A 26,530-nucleotide genomic window follows, 5' to 3' on the forward strand; every position below is an offset into this window, starting at 1 on the left:
CTACTCTGGTTATTCAATTAGCTTTTTAAAAAGACGACATTCAGAATACAAACATTACTTTATATAAACTCATAATTTAGAGAAATTTAAGTTTCTGAAATATTTAAATGTGGTACAATATTTTTAATGTTTTATTTGAATTTTCTGTTCTTAGTTATTTTCCATGCCATTTAAAATATTCCTTCCCAGACACACATTCTGATTATCAGTGTCTCTGCCTTTTTTGTGAAACTCTTCAGTTTGGGATGAGTGCTCCAAAATGCTCCCCGGGACGGACAGACTCCATCCTACACGTGTCTGACTCTCTCTGCCCAGTGTGGTGAAGGAAACCCTTTACTCCTCGCACCTAACTGGCCACCATCCTCACGCCCATCAGGCATTCACATTACTCTGTAGCAACAGTGTGCGAGCAGAAGGGTTGCAAGATGCAATCTATTCTCATTACCCATCACTTCCCACTCAAATTTCAATAATAGCTAATTTGATATTTTTTCAAATAACCTTTTTGAGATCTAATTCACATGTACAATTCACCCATTTAAAGTGCACCCATTCAGGGGCTGGCCCCGTGGCCGAGTGGTTAAGTTCGCGCACTCCGCTGCAGGCGGCCCAGTGTTTCGTTGGTTCGAATCCTGGGCGCAGACATGGCACCGCTCATCAAACCACGCTGAGGCAGCATCCCACATGCCACAACTAGAAGGACCCACAACGAAGAATATACAACTATGTACCGGGGGGTTTGGGGAGAAAAAGGGAAAAAAAAAAAAATCTTAAAGTGCACCCATTCAACAGCTCTGATCGCTGCTAACAGGCCTGCCTCCTTCCCAGGATTGTAGGCTCTCTGAGGGACAGTGTTTCAGGCATTCACTGCATTCACTCATTCATTCACCAAGCATTCACTGAGCACCACTGTGTACTGGGGATATGATGGTGAAGAGAAGAGAAGTCCGCCCATACTGTCTGGTCGGGGTGGAGAAGTACTTATTAAGAAAATTAATCCTTACTGAGCACTTTTATGTGCTAGGCACAGTGCTACCGGTGGGGGGCCGTGTCTTCAGGGCTGTCACAGGGGTGGGGGACTAATCAGTAGTTATCAGGTGAATCGAATTAATCTGAAGCAAAAGGCAACCCCCTTCCCCATAGGGTGCTGGGACATCTGGGACGCCTGGATGTTCCCCCCCGGGGGCCTCTGTGGTCCCACCCTCCAGCTCCGGTGAAGTCAGCAGGAGAAGGGCGGAAGAGAGGGCGAGCTGTGGACTTCTCCTTTTTCTCAGCTCTGGGGACTGAAGCCATATTGTCTGAGCTGTGGCTTCAAAAAGTCCCAGGTCTGCTAAACAGCCAAGGGGAACCCTGGGCTGGGAGGGCCTGGGCTGAGTGCTGAGGACCTGGCTGCTGGCTGTTCCATCTGCTTTGTTGGAGAATGCCACCTGCCAGCCAGCTTTGCCTGCCTGCCTCCGTCCCCTGGGATTTGGGGAGCACCAGGGCCAGGCATCGTGCAAGGCATTTTCATATATGGCTTCTCATTCAATAGCTAAAATATAACCCACCAAGGTAGGGATCTTTGGGGGTGACTGGTCCAGCCTCCCGTTGCCCATCAAGGTCCTAAGGGAGAAACCCTCCTGGCCAAGGGCAACTGGTAAGTGCTCTGCCACTTTTTCAGCTGAGCCTGGACCTGAAACCAAGTGCAGAACTCTGCTGGGCCCACGCTTCAGGCGGGAGGAAGGACTGGAGGTGGGGGCTGCCATCCCGTCAGGCCACACCTAGAGATGAGGACCCCACCAGCCCTTGCCTGCAGCAAGGAGCACGAGGTGTGAGCTGGGGGAGACAGGAAATCCACCTGGAGACCCTTCCCCTCCAGGCCCCGTCTGCCAGCAAGCATGGCCCAGCCCATGCGGTGGAATCCATCAATCGGGCTGGCCCTCCGTTCTCCAAGAGGAACCTGGGGAGGTCCCGGCTGTGGGTAGACAAGCTCACGTGGCCGTCATTTATTTCCCAGGCCCTTACACACACCCGTGTCAGGTGCTGGGGCACGAGCCGACAAGCCCATCTCATTTCACCACAACTACGTTCTCCATCAGGGCACTCCCCGGGCCAGGGGCCAGGTCTCCCCCGTGAGACCCGGGCTTCCTGAGGAGGAAGGAACCACAGACTTCAGCAGACTGGGCAGCGCCTGAAAGCAAGAGCCACCGCCCCATGAGACTGGGTGCTTCCCAGGAGCAAGGGATCATGCCACCCCCATCAGACAAGGGCTTCCTGGGCAGGGGACATGAGGGTTCACGTCTTTCTCCCCTGCCAGCTCTAGTTCAGGCCCGCCCTTGGGACTCATGCTGCCATACTGAGCCCCCAGCTCTTCAGGCTGGGAGGGCACCACCTGGTTCCAGGTAAGTGGCATCGAGCCAGGTCACAGCCCTGGATGGAGCCAGACAGCTGGCTGACAAAGGGCACCTGAACCAAGCCCGGTCCAGGGCCAGCTGGAGCCTGGGGGCCACTTCTGCTGGGACAAAGCCAGAAGCTTGTGGGAGTCACGGTTCAGGACAGTGGGAAGGGAGCCTGAGCCCAGCAGGGTTGGGCCACTCCCGAGGGTGAGAGTGAGGCTGGGACTGCCCCCGGCCTGAAGCCCTGGACCCCTAGCCATGAACAGAGGGAGGGAGGGGACTCTGAGGACCCTCAAGCCCTGCAGCTGAGGGACCTAATGCAAATCACACAGTGGCCACTCCCAGCAAGGTCACCTAGGGCAAGTTGCTTAATTCCTCAAAGCCTGTTCTCTCATCTGTAAAATGGCCACTGCGACTACACCTACCTCAGAGGGGGCTGGGTGGACTGAATGAGACCGTGCGCAGCCCCACCCTGCACACAGCCAGTGCTCAATGAACGTCAGCGGCTGCCCGGGTACACCCGGGGCTCCGCAGGCATGCCCAGGACAGGGCTGGGGGAGATCGGCCCTGCCGGCCCTCCCTGCCCACCCGAACTCCAGAGGTGCCCCCTCCCTGGTCTCCCCAGACCCAATTCCCTGCTCCTCTTCCCCAGACCAAACTCAGTCACCTGCTGTGAGCCGCTGCCAGCCAGCCCTGCCTCCACGACCGTCCTCATGTCAGCCTGGCTTTCAAGGCTCCTCATAAGTGGTGCCACCTTGGGAGCAGCCCGGACTCCCACCTCCAGGCCTTTGCACACACCCTTCCTTTGTCCTGCCTTGCCCTTCCCTCTCCCTTCCAGATTCAGCTCCAGGGCACCTCCTCTGTGCAGCCTTCTCTGGTTGAGTCTCCTGGGGCTGGTCTCATCCCCTCATTCCCATGGCACTTTGTACCCTCTGGGCCCAGCCCTTCCCACCAGACCCCAGCTACCGTCTCCCCTCCTTGAGGGCAGGGACCAGAGTGGGTTCACCGCCCCCCCCCCCCCCCCCCCCCCGCCCAGGGTCCCCTGCACAGTGTGGGCCGAGCAGGGAGGGCTGTGTTCCACAAATGCTGGGGGCACAAACTGGGCCACGGCGCCCTCTCGCGGCTGAGGCTGCGGCCCCGTTGCTGGGGGCTGCAAGAGGAAGATTCTGAGACGCTGGGGTGCAGCTTCTCGCCCACCCCGGTGGCTCTGGGGAAGTGAGGTGGGGTGTGTGGGGGCGAGAGGCGGCCAGCACAGAGGGGAGCTAGCCCCTCTGTCCTCAGGCACCCGTAGGGTCGTGGCCAACAGGGAAGTGGACACAGAACAGGGTCCAGGTGACAAAGTAAGGCTGGGGCCTGGGAAGCGGAGCTCAGAGCTGCGCCTGCCCTCCTCTCCTCCCTCCCCCTGCTCTTGCACCTGCCCTTCCTCCGGCCTGCAGCACTCCCACCTGTCCCCTGCTCATCCTTCTGCCATGTCACCTCCTCCAGGAAGGTCTCCCTGATCTCCAGGGAGATCTGGTCATCCTTCTCCTCCAACTAAAAATAATCAAAGGTAACCGTTATTGATTCCTTACTACATGCCAGACTCTCGGGCTAAACTGTGTAATGACACCACTTTATAAGGCCATGAAGTGGTAATACTGTCATCCCATTTCACAGATGAGGTAACTCAGGCACCGAGAAGCTAAGACACAGAACCAAGATCTGGACCTTAAGTATCCTGCTTCTTCCTGAGCGCCGAGGTGCAGGGACCCTGTTGGAGTGTCCCCACCACCAGGTGTGGCGCCTGTCCCAGAGAAGCAGGCTGAAGAAACCAGAGGCCCCTGGGGCTGACTGGCAGACTCCGTCCCCTCCTGCTCGGCAATCCCACACCCTGACCCTTTAGGTCCCGCCTGGGCCCTGGAAGGTAGGGCCCAGATCCCCACCCGCCGCAGTTCCCACAGCAGCCCAGACCCCAGCACCGGGGGCAGGAGCAACAGAACAGGCCCCGCTGGGAAGGACCGTTTACTTGGCTGTCTGCAGCCAGCAGGACAGGCCTGGGCGCCAGGCCGCAGTCCTGGGCACCGGGCCACGCGGTGCCCCGCACCCAGGGGTGAGACAGCAGAATGAGGTAGGTGAGCTGATGGGCAGCCTCACCGTCTTCTGAGAGCGCAAGGCCTTGGCCGCAGCCCCTCCCTCGAGGCTCACAGGGACAGCTGCCTTGGACCCTGGGAGGTGCGCTCCAAGGAGGGCCGGGCTGGCCCTGGGGGCCATCTTGCTCCTGGAAGAGTTAGTCAGGGCTTCCGGAAGAGTCAGCCCACAGAGGTTTCGGAGCCACAGGGCAGACGGCTGGGCCGGGAGTTCTAGGCCCCATCAGCTCTTTCCACGGCCCAGTCCAGGTCAGCAGCACCGTGACTGCCCCCACCCTTCTCTCTTCCTGAGTGTGGCACCTGGACGTCCTTGTCGCCTTGGCCTGGGGTCTGGTCAGCTGGGGAGGAGGGGCTGGCGCTCTGAGGAGGTGGCGGCCTTGCGGTACACCAGGAACTGTATGGAGATCTGGAGCCCGACGTCAAGGCCACACCGAGCAGAGCGTGGGCTGGACCTGCCCCTGGCGGCCTGTGGCTCCCTCTTCCCCGCCTCCCGTCCCCACTCCGGCAGGTGGGAAGATCAGCCACGTCCTCCTGGCCTCTGCTCTCGCTCCCCCCTCCACTCTGACCACGGTCCCCTCCCCAGCCAAACTCTGTGCACCTTCCAAGTCCAGCGTGGGGTCTTCTTCCCTCAGGCGGCACCCCCGCAACCCCAGCCCCAGGATCTTGCCTTCCTCTCACCCTACAGCATCCTGGGGGGCTCACCAAGTGGCTGGGGTCATTTGGGGCACTAGAGCTTAAGATTTCCTTTCTCTCTCATTGCACCCAGCAGGGACTCAGCAAATGTTGAAACAAGGCCCATGTTTACTTTCTCCCAAATGAGATCCAAATAATGCCCCATTCAGTCATTTAGCAAACATTTACTGAGCGCTCACTGTGTGCTGGGTGCTTCTGGGTACCTCATCTTATGTAACTGCCCTATTATCCTGGTGAGACAGTGACTGTTACCTCTACCATGCAGAGAAAGATATGCGAGCACAGAGAGGTTAAGGGTTTGCCCCGTGTCACACAGCTATGAAGCTGTGGAGCCAGGATTTGAACCCAGGTTTTTCTGACTCTAATGCATGTATGTCTCCATGTTCCAGCTTTCATTCCTCTGGCATGGATGGGCTGGTTTTTCTCCCTGTTCCTCAGGGGCTTTACACAAACTGTGCCTAGAACATCCCTCCCTTGCCTTTACCTGACTCCTTCTCCTTCAGGGCACAGTTTAAATAGCACTGATGGAGGCCTCTGCTGAGCCTCTAAACCAGAACAGTCTCCTGCTCAGACTCTCGTAGTTTTTCTCTGTGGTACTTACTCAGTGCCACTGCAACGAAGTAACTGTTTGATAATTACGTGTGTGCTGACTGAGCTGTTAGCTTCCTGAGGCAAGGGCCGTGTCTGTTCTTGTTCACTACTGGATCCGTGCCTACCGGGGCGCCGGGCACACACGAGGTCTGACTCTTGGACGGGTGGGATGGATAGATGGATGGATGGATGGATGGAAGGAGGGGTGGAGTGGTGGATGGATGGATGGATGGATGGAGTGGTGGACGGATAGATGGATGGATGGAAGGAGGGGTGGATGGATAGATGGATGGATGGATGGAGTGGTGGACGGATGGATGGATGGAAGGAGGGGGGAGTGGTGGATGGATGGATGGATGGATGGATGGATAGATGGATGGAAGGATGGGTGGATGGAGGGGTGGATGAATGGATGGATGCTGATGCTGTGTGCAGGCAGAGGCTGCCGCTGCCATGCCTACCCCACCCCACCTGCCCTACGCACCCTGAAGGATACGATGGTGTCGAGCAGCAGCACACCCAGGCTGCCCACGAGCCAGGGCAGGTGGTGCAGCACGTAGCTGCCCTCACTCTGGCCCACCTCGGGGTTCTTGAGCAGCACGCTCAGTCCGTACAGTGTGTTCCCCAGCATCACCAAGGCGAACAGTGAGTAGGAGATCCCCTGGGTCGACTTCCGCAGGAACTGGAGGTGAGGCGCATGGGGTCAGAGACCTCAAACAGGGCTCGTGGACTGGAACTGTCCACGTGTCCATCAGCCCCGCACACTGTACATGCTCTGAGCTGATTTTTCACTGTGTGCCCAGTGTCCAACATGGGCCTGGCACTCAGACCAGCCCTCCCAGGGCCTGACTCCCCATCCCCAGTCCAATGACTTCTCCCAGACGCCCCGCTCAGGTGCACAGGAGACCACAGCTGCCCGTGCCTGCTGGCCCCACCACGCCTGCTCTCCAGCGCCATGCTGATGCTCGCTGCCCAGCAAGCCTCCCCCTCCCTGACTCCCCACCCTCCCCTCTCCTCTCTGCCCCTCTTTCTCACCTTCCCTGAGACACACAAAGGTCACCTGGACCCCTGATGGCGGGCATCAGCATGCCCATTTTCCAGAGGCAGAAACTGAGGCTGGGAGAATTGGATTAACTTGCCCAAGCCAACAGTGAGTTTGGACGCAGACCTTCTGCACGAAGACTCCCGCCCCATGCCACCCCTTAACCCTAAGGGCCTGAGCTGCTCTTCTGCCGCGCGGCCCCACCCGTCCCTGCCCGAGGCTCACGTTGGTGCGGATCTGGGGCAGCCGGGAGAGCAGGTACAGCAGGCTGGAGACGGAGCCGATGACGAAGCCAATGATTTCCTGCCGAGTGAAGGGCTGAGAGGGCAGAAGGGGGCGCTCAGTGCCTTGGAGGGGCCAGAGGTGCAGGCTGAGATCCCCAAGCCCCCTCCTGGAAGGCAACCTCCTGCCCACGTGGCCACGAAGGGGTGGGCCCTTGGGATGAGCCAACCCCCACCCCACTCTACCATCGCGTACCCACACCTCACCTTACTGGCTGGCTCCACAGACAGGAGTGTCCGCCCCTGGAAGACCTCCCTCGGGGCAGCCACAGAGCCCGTCCTGCTCAGCAGCGGGGTGATACACGCCATCCCCAAGATGAAGAAGAGCACAGAATTGATGGGGGCCGAGGCTGGACATGATGCAGGAGGGAAGCCGAGGTTAGGTACCTGAGTGGCAGCAGACAGACTGGGAATTGAGTCCTGGCCCTGCCCCTCAGTGGCTGTGTGACCTTGGGCAAGTGACCTAAGCTCTCTGACTTTTAATTTCTCATCTGTAGAATGGGTATAATAACAGTATCTCTGGTTGTAGAGGTGAAATGATGAGAGCAGTACGGACAGGAGGGGCTTATGCAAACTGGAAATGCTGAGACAGCCCCATGGCAAGTGCCCGGTCTTGAATAGCCCCCGAACTGACCTCAGGTATCATCCCTTCTGGATCCTCAAGGACAGTGATGGTCTGTGTGCCCTGTCCTTGTTTCCTCAGCTCGAAGCCACGGTTGGGCACAGAGGAGCTGCTGAAGTCACACTTGCAGACTGAGAACTCGAGTGAAGGGCACTCCCTGTGGCCCTGCCCGGACATGCTCACCGCCCTCTGGCCTCTATCTTGGCCCATCAGGGCTCAGGCCTTCAGATAAGGCCCAGAAAGTCTTTCCGAGGTTTGGCTTATCACCCAACAACGGGAAACCCGCTTCCTCCCAAGCTCCCGGCCCTCTCGGCTGCCCCTTGAGCCCTGACACAGAGGGACCTCCGTACTCACACGCAGAGGGCCGTCTCTTAGACTTGTAATGAAAGTACAGCGACAGCATCAGCAGGTCCGCCAGGACGTAATACACCGCAGTGTATGTCTGTAAGAGAAGCAGGGGCCTGGGGCGTGAGCTGCGCTCCCAGGTTCCGAGGACCACACCTTGGCACAGGGGTAGTGCTCTGCCACAACACACCTGGGTGACCCTAAGCAAGTCATTTCACCTCTCTGAGCTGTTTCCTCCTCTAGAAAGGAGGGGATCACAGTTCCTACCTGGCACAGAGATCAGGTGGGCAGAGGGCCCGGCCTGGGCAGTGCAGGACATGGCGGCTAGCTCCAGTAGTCAGGACAAAATGGGATGCAAGCAGGAAGTGAGGGCTCTGTTTTGGCCTGATACAGGAGCAATTAAGACTTTATAGTCCAGGGCCAGCCCTGGTGGCCTAGTGTGCTCCACTTCAGCAGCCCAGGTTTGGTTCCTGGGCGTGGACCTATACCACGGATCTGTCAGTAGCCATGCTGTGGCAGCAGCTCACATACAAAAAGAGGATGTTTGGCAACCGGGTGAATCTTCCTCAGCAAAAAAAAAAAAAAAAAAACCCAAAACCAGGACTTTACAGTCCTGCTTGGGAAGACAATGGCTTCCTGATTGCGATACCCAGCTCTGTCTCACCACAGGAGGATGATGGCAGCTGGGCCTCCAGGGGAAAACTCCTTTCCTCCTCCCTGCCCTGAAAGCTTAGTTAGGACCACAGCACCTCACAGGCAAAACAGCCCGGCGATCCTCTGGTTGGATGTGTTCATTCTGCAGATGGGGAAACTGAGGCCCAGAAAAGGGCATTGATCAGCACGCTGTCATACTGTGTGGCAAGGCAGAGGGCTCTCTTTACAGAGTGGGGCCCTCACCAGATGGGACGATGGGTCAGGATTCTGGAGCCCAGGCCTCCCCTGCTGGCTGCCCCAGTGCCTATGCCATGGCTGTCTTAGGCAGCCCACCCTGCCCAGGGGCCGGCCCACCTGCAGGGGCAGCTGGTCAGCGAGGAAGGAGCCAATGAGGTTGCAGGAGTCTCCGCCGATCCAGCCCAGGAGGAACCACAGAGACAGGGCCTGGTCCATGTTGCCCGTCTTGCAGGCTTTGATGTACTGGCTGTGGCAAAGGAGGGAGACACACGCTCAGGCCCGAGGACTCGGACGCCGCGTTGGAGCGTCAAGGAGGGAACAGCCCCGGAGGAGACAACCACAACCACAGACTAGCAGCGCAGGGGCAGGAAGCACGGGAGGTCGCCCGCGAGCCAATCCTTCCCGCAGGCAGAATCCTCGCGAGCCTTTCTTGATCCTTTGGTGGCTCCCTTCCAACCTGGAAACTATGGGATGTGCACTCTCCAGAGAGATCCAGAGCACTGTTCAGATTCTCCTCCACAGCACCCTGGGGTCTCCCAGTGGGGACCTGGGTTTTTTTGGGTCCTGAGGTTTTGTGTTAGGCCCTGAGAACCACTTTATAGAACACTGGATTCTTCTATGGAGGGTGTGGGGGTTTCGAAGAAGGATAGCGGTGGTGGCAGTGGGCCCAAGGCTTGAGCGCTGCCCTATCTCCAGGAGCGGTTGATGATAAGATGGGCTGAACCACAGCCTGTTATCATCAAAGGGCAACAGACAAAGGGGGGCACTGTCGTTCCTGGAGCTTGGCTTTCCTTACAATAGCCGGCGGCTTTCGGTACCTTGAGTGTTTTCCTAAAGGTCCTTGGTGCTGGGACCGTCTCTCTGGACCTCTGGCCAGGTCTCAGCATGAGTCCAATGCTGACAGTGGCAATGGGGCCTCGGGCGCAGCTCTGAGCCCTTCGTGCACATTCCTTCACTCAGTCCTCACGGCCCCCTAGGAGGTCAAGTCTACTTTGACGAGCCACCTCACTGGGGACCGCGCAAGTCATGTCACACGGCTAGGGAGACCTAGAGGCAGGATTCACACCCAGACCCTGAGGCTCCAGTCTTGCTCTTCACCATTACACAAACTGCCATTCACTGTTCCATTTCTTTCTAATCATCTGTGTGTATTTAAATAAATGAACGGTAAGTAGATGGCACCTCACCCCATCCTTCACCCAAGTGAGAGCCTAGGAAAGCTGCGCTTGGGCGCTGTTCCCCCTGCCCCACCCCCGCCATCCTCCCATCGCCATCTCCCACGGAGCCCCCTCCACCTACCTCTCTAGGTCTCCTAACCCAGCCTGTTCCCCTCAAATCCATCCTCCCTCTCAGGAGCTTTCTAAAACTCCAATCTTGCCAAAATCTTCCAGAGCCTTCCACTGCTCTTCAGCAAGGACCCACATCCTCATGAGCATGCCCTTACAAGGCCCCTGGGTCCGGCTGTCCCTCTGCCCCACCCCCTCCACCAGGACTGCTTTCCCTTCCTCCAAGCTCTGCATCCGCAGACAGCCTGCCACCCGCTCTTCTCCATCTTTCAGGAAGTGCCAGTTCCTCCCCAGCGCCTTCCTTGACCTGAGCTCACCAGCATCCTCTCCCTGCGCCTCTGTAACACTGGACATCCTCGTCCCTCCTGGACTCAAGCTTCCTGAGGGCAGGGATGGTGCCCAGCACAAGCCTGGCACCGAGAAGGCCCTTAATTAAGGTTTATCACGTGGCCCTTAAAGCTCCTTCTAGGACGCTGTGACTTGCTGTGTCTTCATAAACGGCAGGGAAAGTGATTCTGTCAAACCCAGGAGAGGCCGAGTCCCGAGGAGGAAGGTGGCTGCTCTTCCTGTCATCACTTGGGGATCCCTCCAGGCCCCTGACCCCCCTCACTGGTTGATCAGCCAGGCCCAGGCAGGCCAGCCCCATGCCGTGGCAGGAAAGCAAAGCCTCGGCCAGCTCCTCAGAGACTTCTGGGGAAGGTCACAGCTGAGGACAGGCGTCTCTCTCCCTCGACCTCTGTCGGTCACCCACACCTGTCCACTCTGCTTCCTAAGGGCCTCTCCAATGCCCCCTGACATCATGGCTTGCTGGGCATCTTACACAGCCTCCAGCCCCTCTCCTTGTCCCCCCGTCCTTCTTCCCCGTGACTCTCAGACTGTCTGGGAGGGAGCCAGAATGGAAGCTCTGCAAAGGCAAAGACAGGGTCTGTTGTGCGGTCTTGCACCACACCTCCCACGGCACCCGGAACGAGGTGATTCAGCAAAAATGTCCAGACCTTACAGCACTGGGGTGAGTCAATGGGTAAAGGACAGTCTCTTCAACACGTGGTACCTGGACAACTGGATGTTCCCCCGCAAAAGAATGACGCTGGACCCCTACCTCGCACCGTATACAAAATATAGCTCAAACTGGATCAAAGAAGAAATGTGAGAGCTCATTTGGGATACTGGGATTTACAACAAAAAATATGTATTTGGTTTTCTCTGTTCTTGGCACAAAGTTCCCAACACCCTTGGAATTTTCTAAGTGAACAGAGCAATAAAGGTGTCTTTTGATATGTTAATTAGGTGACTTTGGTAAAGGCCCCTAGGTCACCTAAGGAGAGAGGAGGCTGACTGTCAGGGGAACCAACCATGTGATTAGAGGGGGAAGTGAAAGTCCCTGACCTCCAGGAAGGGGAGCGGGGCAGAGTTTGAGTTCAACTGCCAACAGCCAATGATTTAATCCCATGCCTGTGTGATGAAGCCCCCATAAAAACCCAAAAGGATGGCGTTCGGAGAGCTTCCGGGCTGGTGAGCATGTGGAGATCTGGGGAGAGTGGCACACTCAGAGAGCACGGAAGCTCGGCGCCCCTTCCCACATACCTTGCCCTACGCATCTCTTCCATCTGGCTGCTCCTGAGTTATACTCTGTTAGGATAAGTCAGTGACCTATGAAGTAAAATGTCTGCATTCTGGGAGCTGCTCTTGCAAGTGACTCAGCCCCGAGGAGGGGCTGTTGGAAGCTCCGACCTGCAGCAGGGCAGTCAGCAGCACAGATGACAGCCTGGACTTGGGACCGGCATCCGAGGTTGGGGCGGGGTGGGGGCGGGCACCCTTCCAGGACTGAGCCCTTAACCGGTGGGATCTGATGCTGTCTCCAAGTAGAGTCAGAAGTGAGTTAACTGCCTGATGGTTTGGGGAAAAGACACACATCGAATCCGCATCAGAATCAGATCAATGTAAGAAAGAAGAAAAGATAAGCGCATATCGTTGTTCTTGGATTAGGCTATGATTTCTTAGATATGACACCAAAAGCACAAGCAACAGCAAAAAAATAGATAAACTGAACATCAGCAAAATTTAGAAGTTTTGTGCTTCGAAGGACACCATCAAGAGAGGCAAAAGACAACCCTCAGAGTGAGAAAGCGCCTGGCAAAGCCTACGTCAGACGAGGGCGGCGTATCTAGAATATATAAAGAACTCTTACAACTCAACAAAGAAGGACAATCCAGTTGAAAAGCAGGCAAAGGATCCAAAGAGACCTTTTTCCAGAGAAGATATATAGTCGGCCAATAAGCACATGAAAAGCTGCTCAGCATCACTAGTCATCAGGGAAACACAAATCGAAGCACAATGAGACCCAACTTCCCACCCCCTAGGACACTGTAATAGAAGAGATAGAAGACAACAAGGGCTGATGAAGATTTGGAGAAACTGAAACCTCCATACGCTGCTGAGAATATAAAATGGGGCAACTGCTTTGGAAAACGGTCTGGCAGTTCCTGAAAAGATTAAACACAGAGTCACCACATGACTCAGCAATTCCACTCCTACGTCCATACCCAAGAGACGTAAAACATACGTCTCCACCAAAACCTGTATGTGACGGTACACAGCAGCCTTAATCGTAAGAGCCCAAAGTAGAAACAACCCAATGTCCATCAATGGATGAGTGAATAAAGAAAATATGGTAGACACATGCAATGGAATATTATTCGGACAGAAAAAGGAACAGAGTACTGATACATGGCTACAACATGGATGCACCGTGAAGACGTTATGTTAAGTGAAAGAAGCCGGCCGCATGCTGTATGCCTCCATTATATGAAATATCCAGAACAGACAAACGTATAGAGACAGAAGGTAGACGGGTGGCTGTCAGGGGCTGGGAGATTAGGGGGAAATGAGGAAGGGCTCATTTATTTTGGGGTTTCTTTTTAGGGTGATGAAAATGTTCTAAAACTGAATGTGGCGATGGTTACACAACTCTGGAAATACTACAACCACTGAATTGCACATTTAAATGGGCTAATTGTATAGTATATGAATTATCTCTCAAAAAAGCTATTTAAAAAAATGTCAAGCCCCTGATTATCTTTTCTCCTCAGGATAAAGAGCAAATTTCCTAACAGGGGAGAATGCCTCTCCATGACAGGGCCCTCAAAGACCTCTTCGACCTCACCTCTCCCCGCCCCCTGACCCTCACACACCCTGGCCAGCCATGGCATTCAGCATGCATGTGCAAAGGCCCTGAGCTGGGTGCTTTCCCTATACCCATCCCCCATGCCACCCTCATGGCAACCCTGGGAGCTGGAGAACAACAATCTCATCTCACAGATGAGGAAACTGAGGCGCAGAGCAGTGAAATGACTTGTCCACATCACAGTATGTCCTCATTCCACAATCACAGCAGTGGCCACACTATTGTGCAATCACTGCTTGTCCACCACTGGACTGTCACAGGACAGAGGCCGTGTCTGGTTCATCCCAGCCCTCCTGCCCCTCCGCCTCCTCTCTTACTAGCTGTGCAACCTAGAGCAAGTTCCTTAACGTCTCTGGGTTTCCGTTTCCTCGTAAAGTAGGGATAGTAACTGTGCCTATCTCACAGGGTTGTTAGGAAGATTAAATGAGGTAAAAACATGTCAAGTGCTTAGAACTGAGCCAGGCACATCGTGGGCACTCAGTAAACAGTAGCCACTATTCTTATCTGTTGCAGCATCGCCCAGCACAAGGCAAGGCCTAGGGTCGGGTTCAGTGCAGGGCCCTCCACGGTGGGTTAGAAGTCAGTGAGTGGGGGTGGGGGAGGGAGCACACTCGGTTTTGAGACTGGAGAGGCCCGCGCCAGCCAGGCAGCCCCTCCTCTGTGCAGTCCCTGGAGCCACTGCCCCACCCCTGCCACCTGCCACTACTCACGGGAAGGTGGATGCAGCAAAGCAGAAAATGGAGATCAAGCCCAGGCCCACGCTGGCCTCGTCCCAGCCGTCCTGGGCACACTCGCCAAACACGTCCCATATCCACTGGCGGGAGCCATTGGGGCAGTTAGAGAAGTTGCCGGGGCCCAGCTTCTTCCAGACCATGGCTGCTGCGGGAGGGATGGAAGGAGGAGGGCTCTAGAGGGAGAAAGACAGGGGGCCTTTAGCCTTGGGAGGTCGGGATCCCAGTCACGGCCCCATGCCAGCTTTATCACGCGTCACTGACCAAGCCCCTGAGCCAGAGGACACAATCAGCCTCAAGGACGGAGATCGAAGCAAACGTGTGCCCACCACACATGCAGGCAGAGCGCTGGGCCTGCAGGCAGAGAAAAGCACCCTCAAATGCCAGCTCACCACGTGTTAATGCTGCGACAGCCCCTCTGTGCCTCAGTTCCCCCATCTGTAAAATGGGGCAATAACAGTGCCTCCCTCGCACAGTTGTGAGGGTTAAATGAGTTCATCAACACCGTGTGGAGAACTGAGCCCTCAAACAACGTCACCTTTGTTCTAACTCTTGAACATTTAGATTGTTTCCAATCTTTTGTCATTGTAAATTGCGCTGTGAGGGTCTGCCGAGACCAGGCCCATTAAGAGCATTATTTCACTTAAAGAAGGCTCGTCCCCCAAGTCGGTCAGATGAGGCAAGTGCAGAATGAGGCCCAGGTGAGGCCCAGGGTTGCACAGGTGGCTGGGATCCAAGCGTGGCGCGCTAGAATCTCCCAGGAGCTCACATGTGTGGAACACCTGCCGACAAGGAGTCCACAGCCACCTCCCCATCCTCACCACCAACAGAGCCAGAGGATGGCTCATTGCAGTGGCAGGCAGGGAAGACCCCTCCCGGTGGCCAGGCACCCTGGACAGAGACTGCCCGTGTGACAGTCCCAGAGAAGGGAGAGAAAGTGGAGCCTGCTGAAGCCACCCCTACCACGCAGAATCATCACAGCCCCGGTCACTGAGCTCCGTGCTAAGCACCTTGCAGCACGTACGCATTTTGCCTCACATCGACTCTGTGAAGTGCGGGCTACTGATGCGTCCGTGAGGAACCAGGGAAATGACTTGCCAGGGCCACCCAGCCAAGAAGCAGCAGAGCCGGGAGTCAAAGCCAGGACTGGGCCCCAAACCCTAGCTCACAGCCACCATGTCACACTTCCTCAGGCGCACTGTCCCTGGGCGTGGCAGCACCCGCCCGTGGTCTGGCACAGCTGCCCAGCTTCTCACGCCCAGAACGCGGGCTTCCCTTTTCCTCCCTGTGCTCAGAGGGGTTTTGCTCGCCTGGGCTGAGCTCTCTCCAGCCCGCTTCAGTTCCCACTTGTGTCAGGAGGCCCAGGACCCTCATAAAGCAATGCCCCGTGCTATAGACTGAATGTCTATGTTCCCCCAAAATGCGCTGGAACCTAACCCCCAAGGCAATGGTGTTTTGAGGCAGAGCCCTCATGAACGGGGATAGTGCCCTTATAAGAGACCCCAGAGAGCTCCCTCACCCCTCCTGCCACGTGAGGGCACAGTGAGAAGACAGCTATCTATGAACTAGGAAGTGGACACTCATCGGACACTGACCCTAACAGCACCTTGAGCTCTGATTTCCCAACCTCCAGAACGGTAAGAAATAAGCGTCTGTTTTTTATTTCTTAGCCCCCCAGTATTGTGTCATAGCCCAGGACTGAGGCCCAGGCTGGACCCGTGGAACTGCTGAGGTTGCGGCCATCTGAGAGCGTCGGGGAGGGAAAGGAAGCGAGTCAGCTGCTTCTCTTAGGAAGCTCTAGGCTCTCAGCCCTAACGTGACTACCCGCGGGCAGAGGCCCCGAGCTGGAGGCAAGGGTGCCCCAGGTCACCGCCTGCCTGGTTCACTGCAGTATCTCCAAGGGCCCGGCAAGGGTGGCTGGAAGCCTCTGCTTGCACCTTGGGGACCCACCTTGATGACTTTCAGCACAGCTGATGTTGGAATCGTTTACCTGATGTCCTGCCACCAGCACCTGCAAGGCCACCCCAGGGGATCATACAGTTCAGGTAAGAACTGTACCTTGGCAACACCAAAGGCAGTTCAAATCAAGTCCTGTTGTTCCCCAGCGATCCCCTAATTGGACTGCCTGCCCCACCCTCCCCTACAGCGTCTGATCATGCCACTGCAGCTCATCACACGTTAGTAAACTGCCATCCTTGTAACTTCCCTGTGGCGGGAGGGGGGCGGTGGAATACTGTCCCCATTTTACAGATAAGGTTGAGCGGCCTTGAGCAAGTGAGTAGCCTGTCTGAACCTGTCTGAGGAGAATGACGCTCACTCTTTGGGTCGTTCTGCAGAGGAAGTGCACCAAGGCTCTGAGCCCAGTGCCTGACGCGACGCAACGCACCGCATCGTAGTGACTGTTTTGAGGAGAGACCAGTATCTCAACCACTTTGAGGCTGCGCGCTCACTCTCTCTCATCACCAGGTTAGGGAAGAAATACGGTGGACATGTGCCCAGTGAGGGAGGGGGGTGTCTTGAGGGGGTACCTTGGCTCACAGGGCCCAGGGCACTGTGTGGTTGGTCCCTGTCCCCGCACAGCACCGTGTGCACCTTGGGGCTCAGGAGACTCTGAGCCACACCCGAGCCCCGGACAGAAGCGCCTTCCTCTGAGGGCCGCTATGCTTACAGCCTGTCACCTGCAGGTTCTGACCCCAGTAGGGAGCCAGCCTGGGCCCAGGCCTGCTTCTGAGAACGGGCCCACCTCCTGGACAAACAGCACTAAGTGAACAGATGTCCAGGGTTGCAACAAAGCGTGACTGCGTCCACAGGTTTAACAAGGACCAAAGCAGGGGTCCTTGGAAGGCACTCGTTCAAAATTGAAGATTAGGGGCCGGCTCCGTGGCTGAGTGGTTAAGTTTGCGCGCTCCGCTGTGGCGGCTCAGGGTTCGGATCCTGGGCGCGGACATGGCACCACTCATCAGGCCACGTTGAGGTGGCGTCCCATATCCCACAACTAGAAGGACCTGCAACTAAGATATACAACTGTGTACTGGGGGGTGGGGGGTGGGGGGAATAAAGCAGGAAAAAAAGATTGGCAACAGTTGTTAGCCCAGGTGCCAATCTTTAAAAAAAAAACACAAATTAAGATCAGTGTGTCTGGGCTGGCAACCAGGGACTTGGGCTCAAGAAGCTCCCCCAGCTGATTCTGGCGCACGGGGCCACACTTTGAGAAAGGCTGCAGTGGAGAAGGTGTCTCTTGCCACCTCCGAGCTCCTCTGCCAGACCCCAAGCTGAGTCAGGGAGAGGTTTCCAGCTGAAGCTGGTCAAGTGACCTGACCACCTTGATCTACTAGATGGAGGCCAAGTTCCTTGAGGCAAAGCCCCGAGGCACTCTAAGAACTGCCCTCTCCACCCGTCTCCTCCCCTGCTCCAGGTCTTCAGATACTCCTCAGGCCTCCAGGCTTCTGCGCGTGCTGTCTCTTCCCCGGGAGTGTCCTTCTTCCCCTGCAGGGCCTGGGAAAGAGACACTGCGGCCCAGGCTAACCTGCTCTCTCAAAGAGGCCTGGCAAGAGCTGACTGGACAACACCTGTCGTCTCTTGCCCTCCCCTTGTCCACACACCTGAAGAATCCTCAGCGACCACTTTAAACGCACTCCTCTGCCCCGCCCTAGCTGTAAGCTTATTCTCAGGGCCTAGACACACCAGCTGCACAGAGAAAGACAGGAAAGGGGAAAGAAAGAGCGAGACAGAGAGAAAGGAAGGGAGGGAGGGAGAAAGACGTAACTGTGAGCTCGAAGGGCCTCGGCTTGAAGAGAAAACCCTGTGGAACCGCCCTGCCCAGGCCTCCTAGGACAGAACTCCGGGGCAAGAGATCGAGCCTCTCCAATCTGTACAGCGGGGGAATAAGGCAAGCGTCCACCTCCTAGGCTGACCGCAGAGTTAAACGGGAGAAACCCACCAAGCGATGAGAAGGGCACCTGGCACAGGTTAGCACTCATTCAGCAGTAACAGCCGGGATGGCTATTATTCTGTCCTGGCTGTACCCCACCTTCTCCGCTCCCCCCCCCGGGGGTCCCTGGCACACAGCAGCCTGCACTAAGTGTTGAATGGGCAAGACCCGTGCCAGTCCTCACACGTCCAAACGCAGACTTTCTATGTACACACTTGGAAACCCGTCCTCGGCACGGCGTGGGGAGGGGGCAGTCGGCGCTCCCTGCAGACCCGGGGAGTACACGGAGGGGAGGGGCGTCCGGCTTGGGGACACGGCCCACTCCAGGTCTCTGGGTCCTGGGTCACAACTCCCTCCTGGTGACTCAGCCCAGCGCGGGCTGCTTGTTTGGCGGGGATAATGACAGGGCAGCCGCTGGGGACAGTGGCCGCGAGGCCCCCTCCCCTGGCCCGGCCTGGGGAAAACAAAGTCGTCAGAAGCGAAGGGGCCCGTCGGCAGGGACTAGGAGGTGAAAGGGGACCCAGACCCCAACCCCTAGGCAGGCTGGTCCGAGAGGCCATGCTAGTTGCCCCCGAGGAGTCACCCAATCCCGGCCCAGAGCCGCGTCCCAGGATCTCGCGCCCCAAGGACGGGACAGGAGCCCCAAGACCGCGCAGGGGCTGCAGGAGGGTTTGGAAAGATGCAGCAGGAAAGCCCCAGAGTCCCGACCCGCGGCCTTCGCGTTGGCCCCCAGCCTCTATCCCGGCTCACCGCGTCAGGATTCGCCGCCCGGGCCCAGCTTCTGGGTTCGGTCTTCACAGCCGGGGTCAGCTGACCGAGGCCCCGCCCCTCCCCTCCCCGCCCCTCCCCGGAGCCCCCGGCTCCGCCTCTTGCGCCGCGCACTTGGCGGACGGTCCCTGGAGGCGCCGCGAGCCGGCCGAGCGTGTGTGCGGGGCGCGCACCTTGTCCTCGCTCCCTTGCGGCCTCAGGGGCTCCTCCCCCGCGGCTGGTGGGCGGGGCCCGAGGCACCCCGGCGCGCAGGCGCAGACCTCATGTTGGCCGCCGCATCACGTGCAGTGGCTCGTGCGGTGGCTCGCGCCGGGGTTCGCTGCGCACCTCGCCCCGGGCAGCCCGAGGCTCGCACCGCCACCGCTGCCATGTCCCGGTTGCTGTCTACCCCGCGGGCCGCCTCGGACGCCGGGGTCCGGCCCGCCACCGTGCTGGGCACCATGGAGATGGGGCGCCGCATGGACGCGCCCGCCAGCGCCGCGGCCGTACGCGCCTTCCTGGAGCGCGGCCACACCGAGCTGGACACGGCCTTCATGTACAGCGACGGCCAGTCCGAGAGCATCCTGGGCGGCCTGGGGCTCGGGCTGGGCGGCGGCGACTGCAAAGGTATGGCCTGGCCCCCGCGCCCTGCCCCTGGCCTCCCCCCCGCTTCGTGCAGCGCTGACCCGGCCCCAGCCGTGCACCTGCCGCGGTCAGGACCGACCCCTTCGCCCCCTCCCAGGGCGCCATGCTCCCCTGGCCACCCCGCAGCTCTGTGAACCCCAGCTCCTCGGGCCCCGAGCACATCTAGGCCCGGACAGCCGGCCAGGGCTTTGTCTTGACCTCCTTCCCCTCCCTTTACCTTCCTCTACCTTCCTGCAGGGAGGGGGTTGCAGCTCGCGAATCCCCGAGTCTTACCCTGAGTCTGCTCTAGTCCTTCGCTTCTTATCCCCGTTGCTTTCTTGGTTCTGCAACACTGGTCTCCGGAGCTATGCAGCTCACCCTTCATCCCTCCCAGGTGCCCATAACCGGGCTCCAGGCGCTTGCCTACACCTCTCCCTATTGCATTGTCCTCACGGCCCGTGCGCTCCAGGAGCGCCCTTTTCCCATCCTGGTCTTTGGTCAGGCTCTAGACTTTGCTCTGTTCAGTTGGCGGTACCCCTGGCTCTCTTAGGGAGAGTTGTAGCGACGCCGTGGGCCCGGCTGGGGAAGCAGGGATGGTAGAGTGAGGAGTAGGAAGGTGTGAGAGAGGGCGTGAGGCCTTTCTGTCCACTCCTATAGCCTGGTGCCAGGCTGTGATATGGGGCTATAGGAAGGAAGGTGACTCTAACCCACCTCCGGGGAGCTCAGAGTCTAACGGGGAAGATTGAAGCAAATGATCACTGAGGATCATAGAAAAGGAACCACTTTTGGCGGGAGGAGAGGATGGTCTGGACAGAGAGAGGCACTAGGGAAAGCTCAGAGAACACTGGAGCTGGGCCTTAGTGGACCAATAGTCGTTTGCTGGGCAGAGAATGAAGGAAAGGGGCATTTGAGGCTGAGGGCATAGCTGCGCAAAGTCTGGGCTTGGAAATGCAAAGCGCCCCGTGTGTGGAAGGATGTCCAGTAGGCAGGTGTGGCTTGAGTGAAGGATGTGTATGTGTGGGAGGGACTGTCCCTCATTACATTAGCGAGGTGCCTAGGAGGGTGCCTGGCACACAGTGGGGCTCAGTGAACGGTAGCTACTGTTATTACTCCCACACTTTGCCTCCTCTCTTCCACCCTGAGCCTCTCCCTTCCCAGCCCTTGCACCGTGGGCCCCCGAGTCCTCCTTGGATCCATAGCTTGGTGGATCTGGAGGAACAGAACGGGAACACGTTTCTAAGGCACCCGCTTTCTAGTTCAGCTGGCTGCCTCTTCCTGATAGTGAAGATTTTGTTTCTGAATTGGTTTTTCTCCTCCAACCCTTCCTTTCTTTCCTCCTTGAGTCCAGGCACTCACTGAGCCCAAGTCCTCAGGTTGGAGCTGAGGCAAAGTTCACACCGACGTTGCAGGGGAACTGAGAAATGTTGGGGAATGGAGAAAATCTGGATGAGAAGCTACAGGGCTTGTTCTCTCTCATTTCCCATGGTCTGATGACTCCCCTCCGACCCTCCGACCTGCCTTTGCCAAGTGTGAAAAGTGCACAGTCCCCGCATCCGTCAGTCCAGACAGCCAGTGTTCTTTCCAGCACTAAGCTGTTTGCGTGGCAGAACACTGTCTTGTTCTCATGGAGGCTGGGTCTGCAGTGGATGTGCAGACGCTGTGAGTCTGCAAGGGGAGGGGGACGTACACTTGCCTTCTGCTTCCTTTGCCTTCTACCTGCCTCTCAGCTTGACCTCTGCCAGTGCCCGGTGTTCAGGCAGCTGCGTGTCTCCTGAATTCTTCTGGCAGCCTCTTTACTCCTCTGGCTGTCTCCAGGCCTGCCCCCTTGAGTTCTTTCTCTGTACTGCAGCCAGAGTGAACCTGGCTGACGGGTCCAGTCATAAACCTTTGCATGCTGGTGTTTGAGAAAGCCCTTTGGGGTTAGGTCTGTGCCCCTTCGCTTGTCTCATGTGCCACTGCTCCCTGCCTTCATGACGGCCCTTCACATGCTGTGTTTTCTTGCTGTTGTGACTTTGCCCATGTTCCCACGCTATGCATTGTGCTTGCCACCCTTCCTCCTTGGCTGTGGAGCCACACACCTCTCCTCTGGGCTCCTGTAGCATGAGGTGCTTGTCTCTAGTGCACTTACCATACTGTAACATCGCCTGCTAGATGGGGGAGCTCCCGGAGGGCAGAGGTCCAGAGTCAGTTAGTTCATCTCTGCGAACTCAGCCTCTGGTGCAAGGCCTGGCACAGCCAGCAGTTTGGTGACTAATGACAGTGATTACAGCAGCGAACATGGAGAAGTTATGTATCAGATATTATTTAATCCTCACGATCTCCCTGTGAGGACAGTTCCATTGTTATATCCCCACTTTACAGATTAGAGAATGCAGACTCGGAGAATTTAAATAATTTAGCTAGGGTTACATGCTAGTAAGAGGTTATAAGTCTCTCAACCATTACATTCTCCCCCCAAAGTGAAAATCGCTACCAAGGCCAATCCCTGGGAAGGGAAGTCGCTGAAGCCTGACTGTGTCCGGTCCCAGCTAGAGACGTCACTGAAGCGGCTGCAGTGTCCCCGGGTGGACCTCTTCTACCTGCATGCACCCGACCACAGCACCCCCGTGGAGGAGACACTGCGCGCCTGCCACCAGCTGCACCAGGAGGTGAAGGCGGCCCCCTGAGCTTCGGAGGAGCTCTGCTGTTGCTCTCCTTGCCCTGTCACTACCCAGGAGAGTGGAGACACCAGGGCAGTCCCAGAGTGGGGTCTGTCGCCAGTTCCCAGGGTGCCCCCCTCCCCACTGTCTACCCTTCTTGGTGTCCCGGGCCGCAGTGGGATGTGACTGCCGCCTCCCCTGCAGGGCAAGTTTGTGGAGCTGGGCCTCTCCAACTATGCCTCCTGGGAGGTGGCTGAGATCTGCACCCTCTGCAAGAGCAATGGCTGGATCGTGCCCACCGTGTACCAGGTGAGGGCCGGGCTGCAGAGGCCTCCGTCTCAGGGCGCCTGCTCATCCCGGGGTCCCTAGACCCTGCTAACTGCCCCCTGTGCCCTCCCCATAGCAGCCCCTCCCCTACTCACAGCCTGCAGGTGGCTCCCAGGTGGCCACAGGGTCACGTGCAAGCTCCTCAGCCTGGCCAGCAGGCATGTGCTCGCTCTGGCGCGGGCTCCCCCTTCTGCCTGCATGTGCCCTTTGTCCGTCCTTCCCGCTTCCTTGTTCTGCACTTTAGCCTTGAGCACTCCTCCCGTCATGCTCTGGCAGGAGTGCTCAGGCTCACATAGATGCCTCTCCTTCTGGAAGCCTTTCCCCACACCCCAGAGGAGCATCCAGTCTCCAGACTACATTCAGCAAATATTTGTGAGCATCTGCTATGATCGTAGAATCCACTTTTATTGTGATCATTATCTTCTGTCTGTGTTTTTCACTCAACTCTAACATCTCTTGGAGCTGGAGGCAGAGACCTTGCTGGACTGGCTGGTGTTTGGAAGCCCAGTGTCCAGCCCACGGTTGGCACCCTCAGATATTTGTGGAATGATATATCCAGTCTGGTTTCCCTTCCATGGGTCCAGCACCATCTCCCCATCCCTTACCAACACTAGTGATTTTGGAAATCATTGCTAAAGGCAGATTTTGACTGAAGGTTTTAAAAGAAGAAGGCTGGGGTCCCTCCGTCAACAAGGGCACCCTCTCCAGCCGGGCTTTCTACCTGCAGGGCATGTACAACGCCACCACCCGGCAGGTGGAGACGGAGCTCTTCCCCTGCCTGAGGCACTTTGGACTGAGGTTCTACGCCTACAACCCTCTGGCTGGTACGGGCTGCAGTGGGGCAGGCTCCCCTGGGGGAGGGCGTTCCTGGCCCTGTCCTGTGTCTGCCTACTCCTGACTGGAAATCCAGGTCCAGGACCTGGGAAGCAGGGCGGGTGTGACCAGAGGCTGGGCTGTCTTCCATCCCTCCGGGGTCTCCCACCATCCCCCCCCCAGTCCAGAGCAGCCTCTGGGCGCAGTGCGGGCCAGCGGGTCTGATTGCAGCCTTTCCGCAGGGGGCCTGCTGACCGGCAAGTACAAGTACGAGGACAAGGACGGGAAACAGCCTGCGGGCCGCTTCTTTGGGAATAACTGGGCCGAGGTCTACAGGAATCGGTGAGGTGGGAATGGCTGCATGCAAATGGACGGGATGGAGCCTCCCCTTTATCTGAGATGGAGAGGTCCTAGGCTGCTTTCCTAGGGGCTCCAGCCCTGCCTTACTGCCTGGACCTGCGTCTCTTGATTCCTGCAGGAATCACCGATCCCTCTGTGGGGTTTCTTCTTGTTTTCTTGGGACCTCTGTGAGGAAATGAGGATCCCTGGACCTTATGCCAGGTCTTCCAAGTCATAGCTCTTCCCTGAGAAGTGCTCATCACCTGCCAAGAGGAAAGAGCGAGCCCTGGATTGAGGCTCAGGAGGCCTGGGGCCGAGGCCTGCCCCCTGTACAAGCTGTCTTTGTTTTACCAAGTCAAGTAAGGGCAGGCTTTGCGCCCTGAGGGAGGAGATGTCGCTGGGGTTTCTGGTGAGGGAGCCAATATCATGGGTGGTTCTGCTGCGAGTAAAGCAGGAGACTCACTGCCAGAGGGGACACTGACCCTCTGTGCTACAGGGTTGGCGTGGGTGCAGCTGCCCTGGTTGAGTCTTTGGCTGTGGCCCTCCAGTGTGACCCCATGGGACTAACCCTTGTGCCGTTCCCCTCACCTGCCCAGCTTCTGGAAGGAGCACCACTTCGAGGCCATTGCCCTGGTGGAGAAGGCCCTGCAGGCTGCGGATGGCACCAGTGCCCCCAGCATGACCTCGGCCGCCCTCCGGTGGATGTACCACCACTCCCAGCTCCAGGTAACCCAGCTGTCTCTTTTAAGGATGCTTCTCCTCTTTTTTTCTTTTTTTTGCTTCTCCTCTTTTAGGGGAGCCAGAATTACCTTGAGGTGATTTCTAAATAGTTTCATGATTTCTAAATAGTTTCTTTCCTCTGAAATTTCTCCCTGTTCCAATTCTTTTGGCAGTGTTCCTGTTGTTCTCAGTAGCTGTCTAGGTGCCAGGCTCTGTCATAAGGGCTTTACAGACACGGAATTAATCATTAATTAATTACTTAGGCCTGATGAAGTGTGACTGTCCTAGTTTTACTGATGAGGAAACCGGTTCACATAGCTGTGAAGGGAGTAGAAAATTTATCACGGATTTGACTGAAAACCCATGAATCTCTCTCCTCTGGTGGGAGTTGGGGTTTCCCTCTCTCTTTGGTGTCACCTGTCTTCCAGGCTAAGACTTTTCTCCAGCTTCAGCCTTGTTCAGTGACATACTGTCTGGCATTTACATAGTAGGTTCTCAATAAATGGGAGCTAAGTGCTTTACATAATTTCTCATTCCCATAAACCAACTGAAAATAGAAAAGGAGACTGAGTCTCAGAGAGGTTAGATAACTCAGCTGGGTTTACACAGCGGCTGAGGGGCAGAACTGGGCTCTGCACTGAGGTGTGTCTGAGGATGAGCAGCGTGGCAGCAGGGGAAAGAAGACAGGGTCTGCAGACACACAGTTGCAATTGTGGAAGGCCCCTTAAATTCTCTGTAGAGCTATGTAGGGCAGAAGTGAACAGCAGATCGCAGCTCTTGGCAGGGGCGAGGCTGGGAGGGGGAGTGTGTGTGACGGGAGTCACTGTTGCAGAAGTCTCCTGACGCCTGGCCGTCTCCCCTTGCAGGGTGCCCTTGGGGACGCGGTCATCCTGGGCATGTCCAGCATGCAGCAGCTGGCACAGAACTTGGCAGCGGCTGAGGAGGGGCCCCTGGAGCCGGCCGTCGTGCAGGCCTTTGATGAAGCCTGGCACCTGGTTGCCCACGAATGTCCCAACTACTTCCGCTAAGCCCCCAAGGGCTCAAGCCGCCAGCGGTTTCTTTCTTTCCTGTCCCCTCTTCTGTTCTCTCCCTTGGCCAGTGTTTGCCTTAAGCTGATTGAGCCTGATCTTCCGTGGCTGTCTGGATCCACACGTTAATTTGTAGATTCCTGCCTTGCTCGGGTGGCCTTCTCACTGTGTAAGGCTGGGGCGGAGCCCTGCTCGGCAGTTCCTGTCTGAATAAAGCAGGCACTTGACCCGGCTGTAGCCCAGGCCCTGAGTCAGCACCACGGGCTTGTCTCCATGCTGCCTGGGGGCTTCCTGCCAAAGGGGCAGAACCGTGTGCTGGGGTCTTCAAAGGGCAGAGGCGCTGAGCGGGTCTCAGTGCACACTGCCCTCATGAGGTCTCCCCAGCCTCCTGTCCTGAATCCAGCCTGGCCCCTGACACTGGGGCTGCAGGTGGCCCTCACTCTCCTACACACGACAGAGAAAGAGGGCCACACACTGTGAAGCGGGTCTTCTCTCATTTAGAAATGCCCTCACTAAACATTTACAAAATCAACAGTTTGGGTAAAAACGTACTATTAGAGTCGCCCCGAGAAGAATAGAAGCTCCCAGGACGCTGTGGACCATTTTGAACCCACGCTGTCAACTTCAGCGGTGGCTTCGCTCTTGCCTTGGCTGAAGCCTCCTGTCTCTGGTCATCCACCACATTCCTGGCCCTTGCGCCGGGCCTGCTGCTGTTGGGAGTGGGGGTGGGGCACGGGCAGCCAGGGCCCCCGTTTCCCTCCGCAGATCCCCGCTCTAAGCAGGAGGCACCCCAGGCTGGAGCCGAAGAGCAATGCCAGGGCTGGGGGTTGCCGTGTGACCATTCCCAGAGCGGAAAAGTCCCTTCAGCCCTGGGTGAGCGGTGGAGGCCACACTCAGAACTTGCTCAGCTTGAAGTGATGAAGGGGCTCAACTCGGAAGCCCTACAGAACCACCATTGAAGGCTCCTTGTTCTAAGGAAAGTCCCATGGCCGTCTAGAGGGAGGCACCCTGAAAACAGAATATATTCTCTCCAGAAACGAGTGCCCCTCCTTCCTCTTCGTCCATGATAAAATGGAAGCTTCCCCTAAGCGGGGTGGTGTGTTAGTTATTGCACAGCAGACCACCCAAAACTTGAGTTGCTTAAAATGACACAATCCCCCAAATTAAAGATTCAGTGCAAACTCTATCAAAATCC

General features: G+C 57.1%; 2 protein-coding genes across 6 annotated transcripts; one reads left to right on the forward strand and one right to left on the reverse strand.

Annotated features, from left to right (window-relative positions):
• Positions 1 to 108: 108 nt before the first annotated feature.
• SLC66A1 (solute carrier family 66 member 1) lies at positions 109 to 19,988 on the reverse strand. 3 transcript variants are annotated; one of them, XM_070260830.1, is made up of 8 exons: positions 19,764 to 19,988; positions 14,147 to 14,343; positions 9,084 to 9,213; positions 8,085 to 8,172; positions 7,316 to 7,458; positions 7,053 to 7,145; positions 6,282 to 6,467; positions 109 to 4,907 (listed from the first exon to the last, which is right to left on the reverse strand). In XM_070260830.1, exons 2-8 carry the CDS (start codon positions 14,308 to 14,310, stop codon positions 4,836 to 4,838), a joined length of 876 nt encoding a protein of 291 aa, XP_070116931.1. In that variant the 5' UTR covers positions 14,311 to 14,343; positions 19,764 to 19,988; the 3' UTR covers positions 109 to 4,835. The 3 variants fall into 3 exon arrangements, with proteins under 3 accessions (XP_070116931.1, XP_014592979.3, XP_023491378.1); XM_014737493.3 differs by lacking the exon at positions 19,764 to 19,988 and adding an exon at positions 18,849 to 18,928; XM_023635610.2 differs by lacking the exons at positions 14,147 to 14,343; positions 19,764 to 19,988 and adding an exon at positions 18,849 to 18,935.
• AKR7A2 (aldo-keto reductase family 7 member A2) lies at positions 15,428 to 26,527 on the forward strand. Of its 3 annotated transcripts, XM_070260822.1 has the most exons (11): positions 15,428 to 15,804; positions 16,133 to 16,212; positions 16,504 to 16,633; positions 17,583 to 17,822; positions 17,991 to 19,472; positions 21,930 to 22,117; positions 22,313 to 22,417; positions 23,163 to 23,259; positions 23,491 to 23,590; positions 24,184 to 24,313; positions 25,174 to 26,527. In XM_070260822.1, exons 5-11 carry the CDS (start codon positions 19,130 to 19,132, stop codon positions 25,333 to 25,335), a joined length of 1,125 nt encoding a protein of 374 aa, XP_070116923.1. In that variant the 5' UTR covers positions 15,428 to 15,804; positions 16,133 to 16,212; positions 16,504 to 16,633; positions 17,583 to 17,822; positions 17,991 to 19,129; the 3' UTR covers positions 25,336 to 26,527. The 3 variants fall into 3 exon arrangements, with proteins under 3 accessions (XP_070116923.1, XP_070116924.1, XP_023491377.1); XM_070260823.1 differs by lacking the exon at positions 17,583 to 17,822 and having other exon boundaries at positions 15,472 to 15,804; XM_023635609.2 differs by lacking the exon at positions 15,428 to 15,804 and having other exon boundaries at positions 15,986 to 16,212; positions 17,583 to 19,472.
• Positions 26,528 to 26,530: the final 3 nt, after the last annotated feature.

The sequence above is a fragment of the Equus caballus genome, chromosome 2 (assembly GCF_041296265.1).
Source record: "Equus caballus isolate H_3958 breed thoroughbred chromosome 2, TB-T2T, whole genome shotgun sequence".
NCBI classification, from domain to species: Eukaryota; Metazoa; Chordata; class Mammalia; order Perissodactyla; family Equidae; genus Equus; species Equus caballus.

Excerpts from the sequence above, each read along its gene's own strand:
- AKR7A2 (XM_070260822.1), top strand. The coding sequence starts at position 19,130 with ATGTTGGCCGCCGCATCACGTGCAGTGGCTCGTGCGGTGGCTCGCGCC. Across the intron at positions 22,418-23,162 it reads TCGTGCCCACCGTGTACCAG|GGCATGTACAACGCCACCAC; the intron begins GTGAGGGCCGGG and ends TTCTACCTGCAG. Across the intron at positions 24,314-25,173 it reads ACCACCACTCCCAGCTCCAG|GGTGCCCTTGGGGACGCGGT; the intron begins GTAACCCAGCTG and ends CTCCCCTTGCAG.
- SLC66A1 (XM_070260830.1), bottom strand. The coding sequence starts at position 14,310 with ATGGTCTGGAAGAAGCTGGGCCCCGGCAACTTCTCTAACTGCCCCAAT. Across the intron at positions 6,468-7,052 it reads TGCCCCAGATCCGCACCAAC|TTCCTGCGGAAGTCGACCCA; the intron begins GTGAGCCTCGGG and ends CCTCACCTCCAG. Across the intron at positions 4,908-6,281 it reads TGCTGCTGCTCGACACCATC|ATCTCCATACAGTTCCTGGT; the intron begins GTATCCTTCAGG and ends GTCGGGCTCCAG.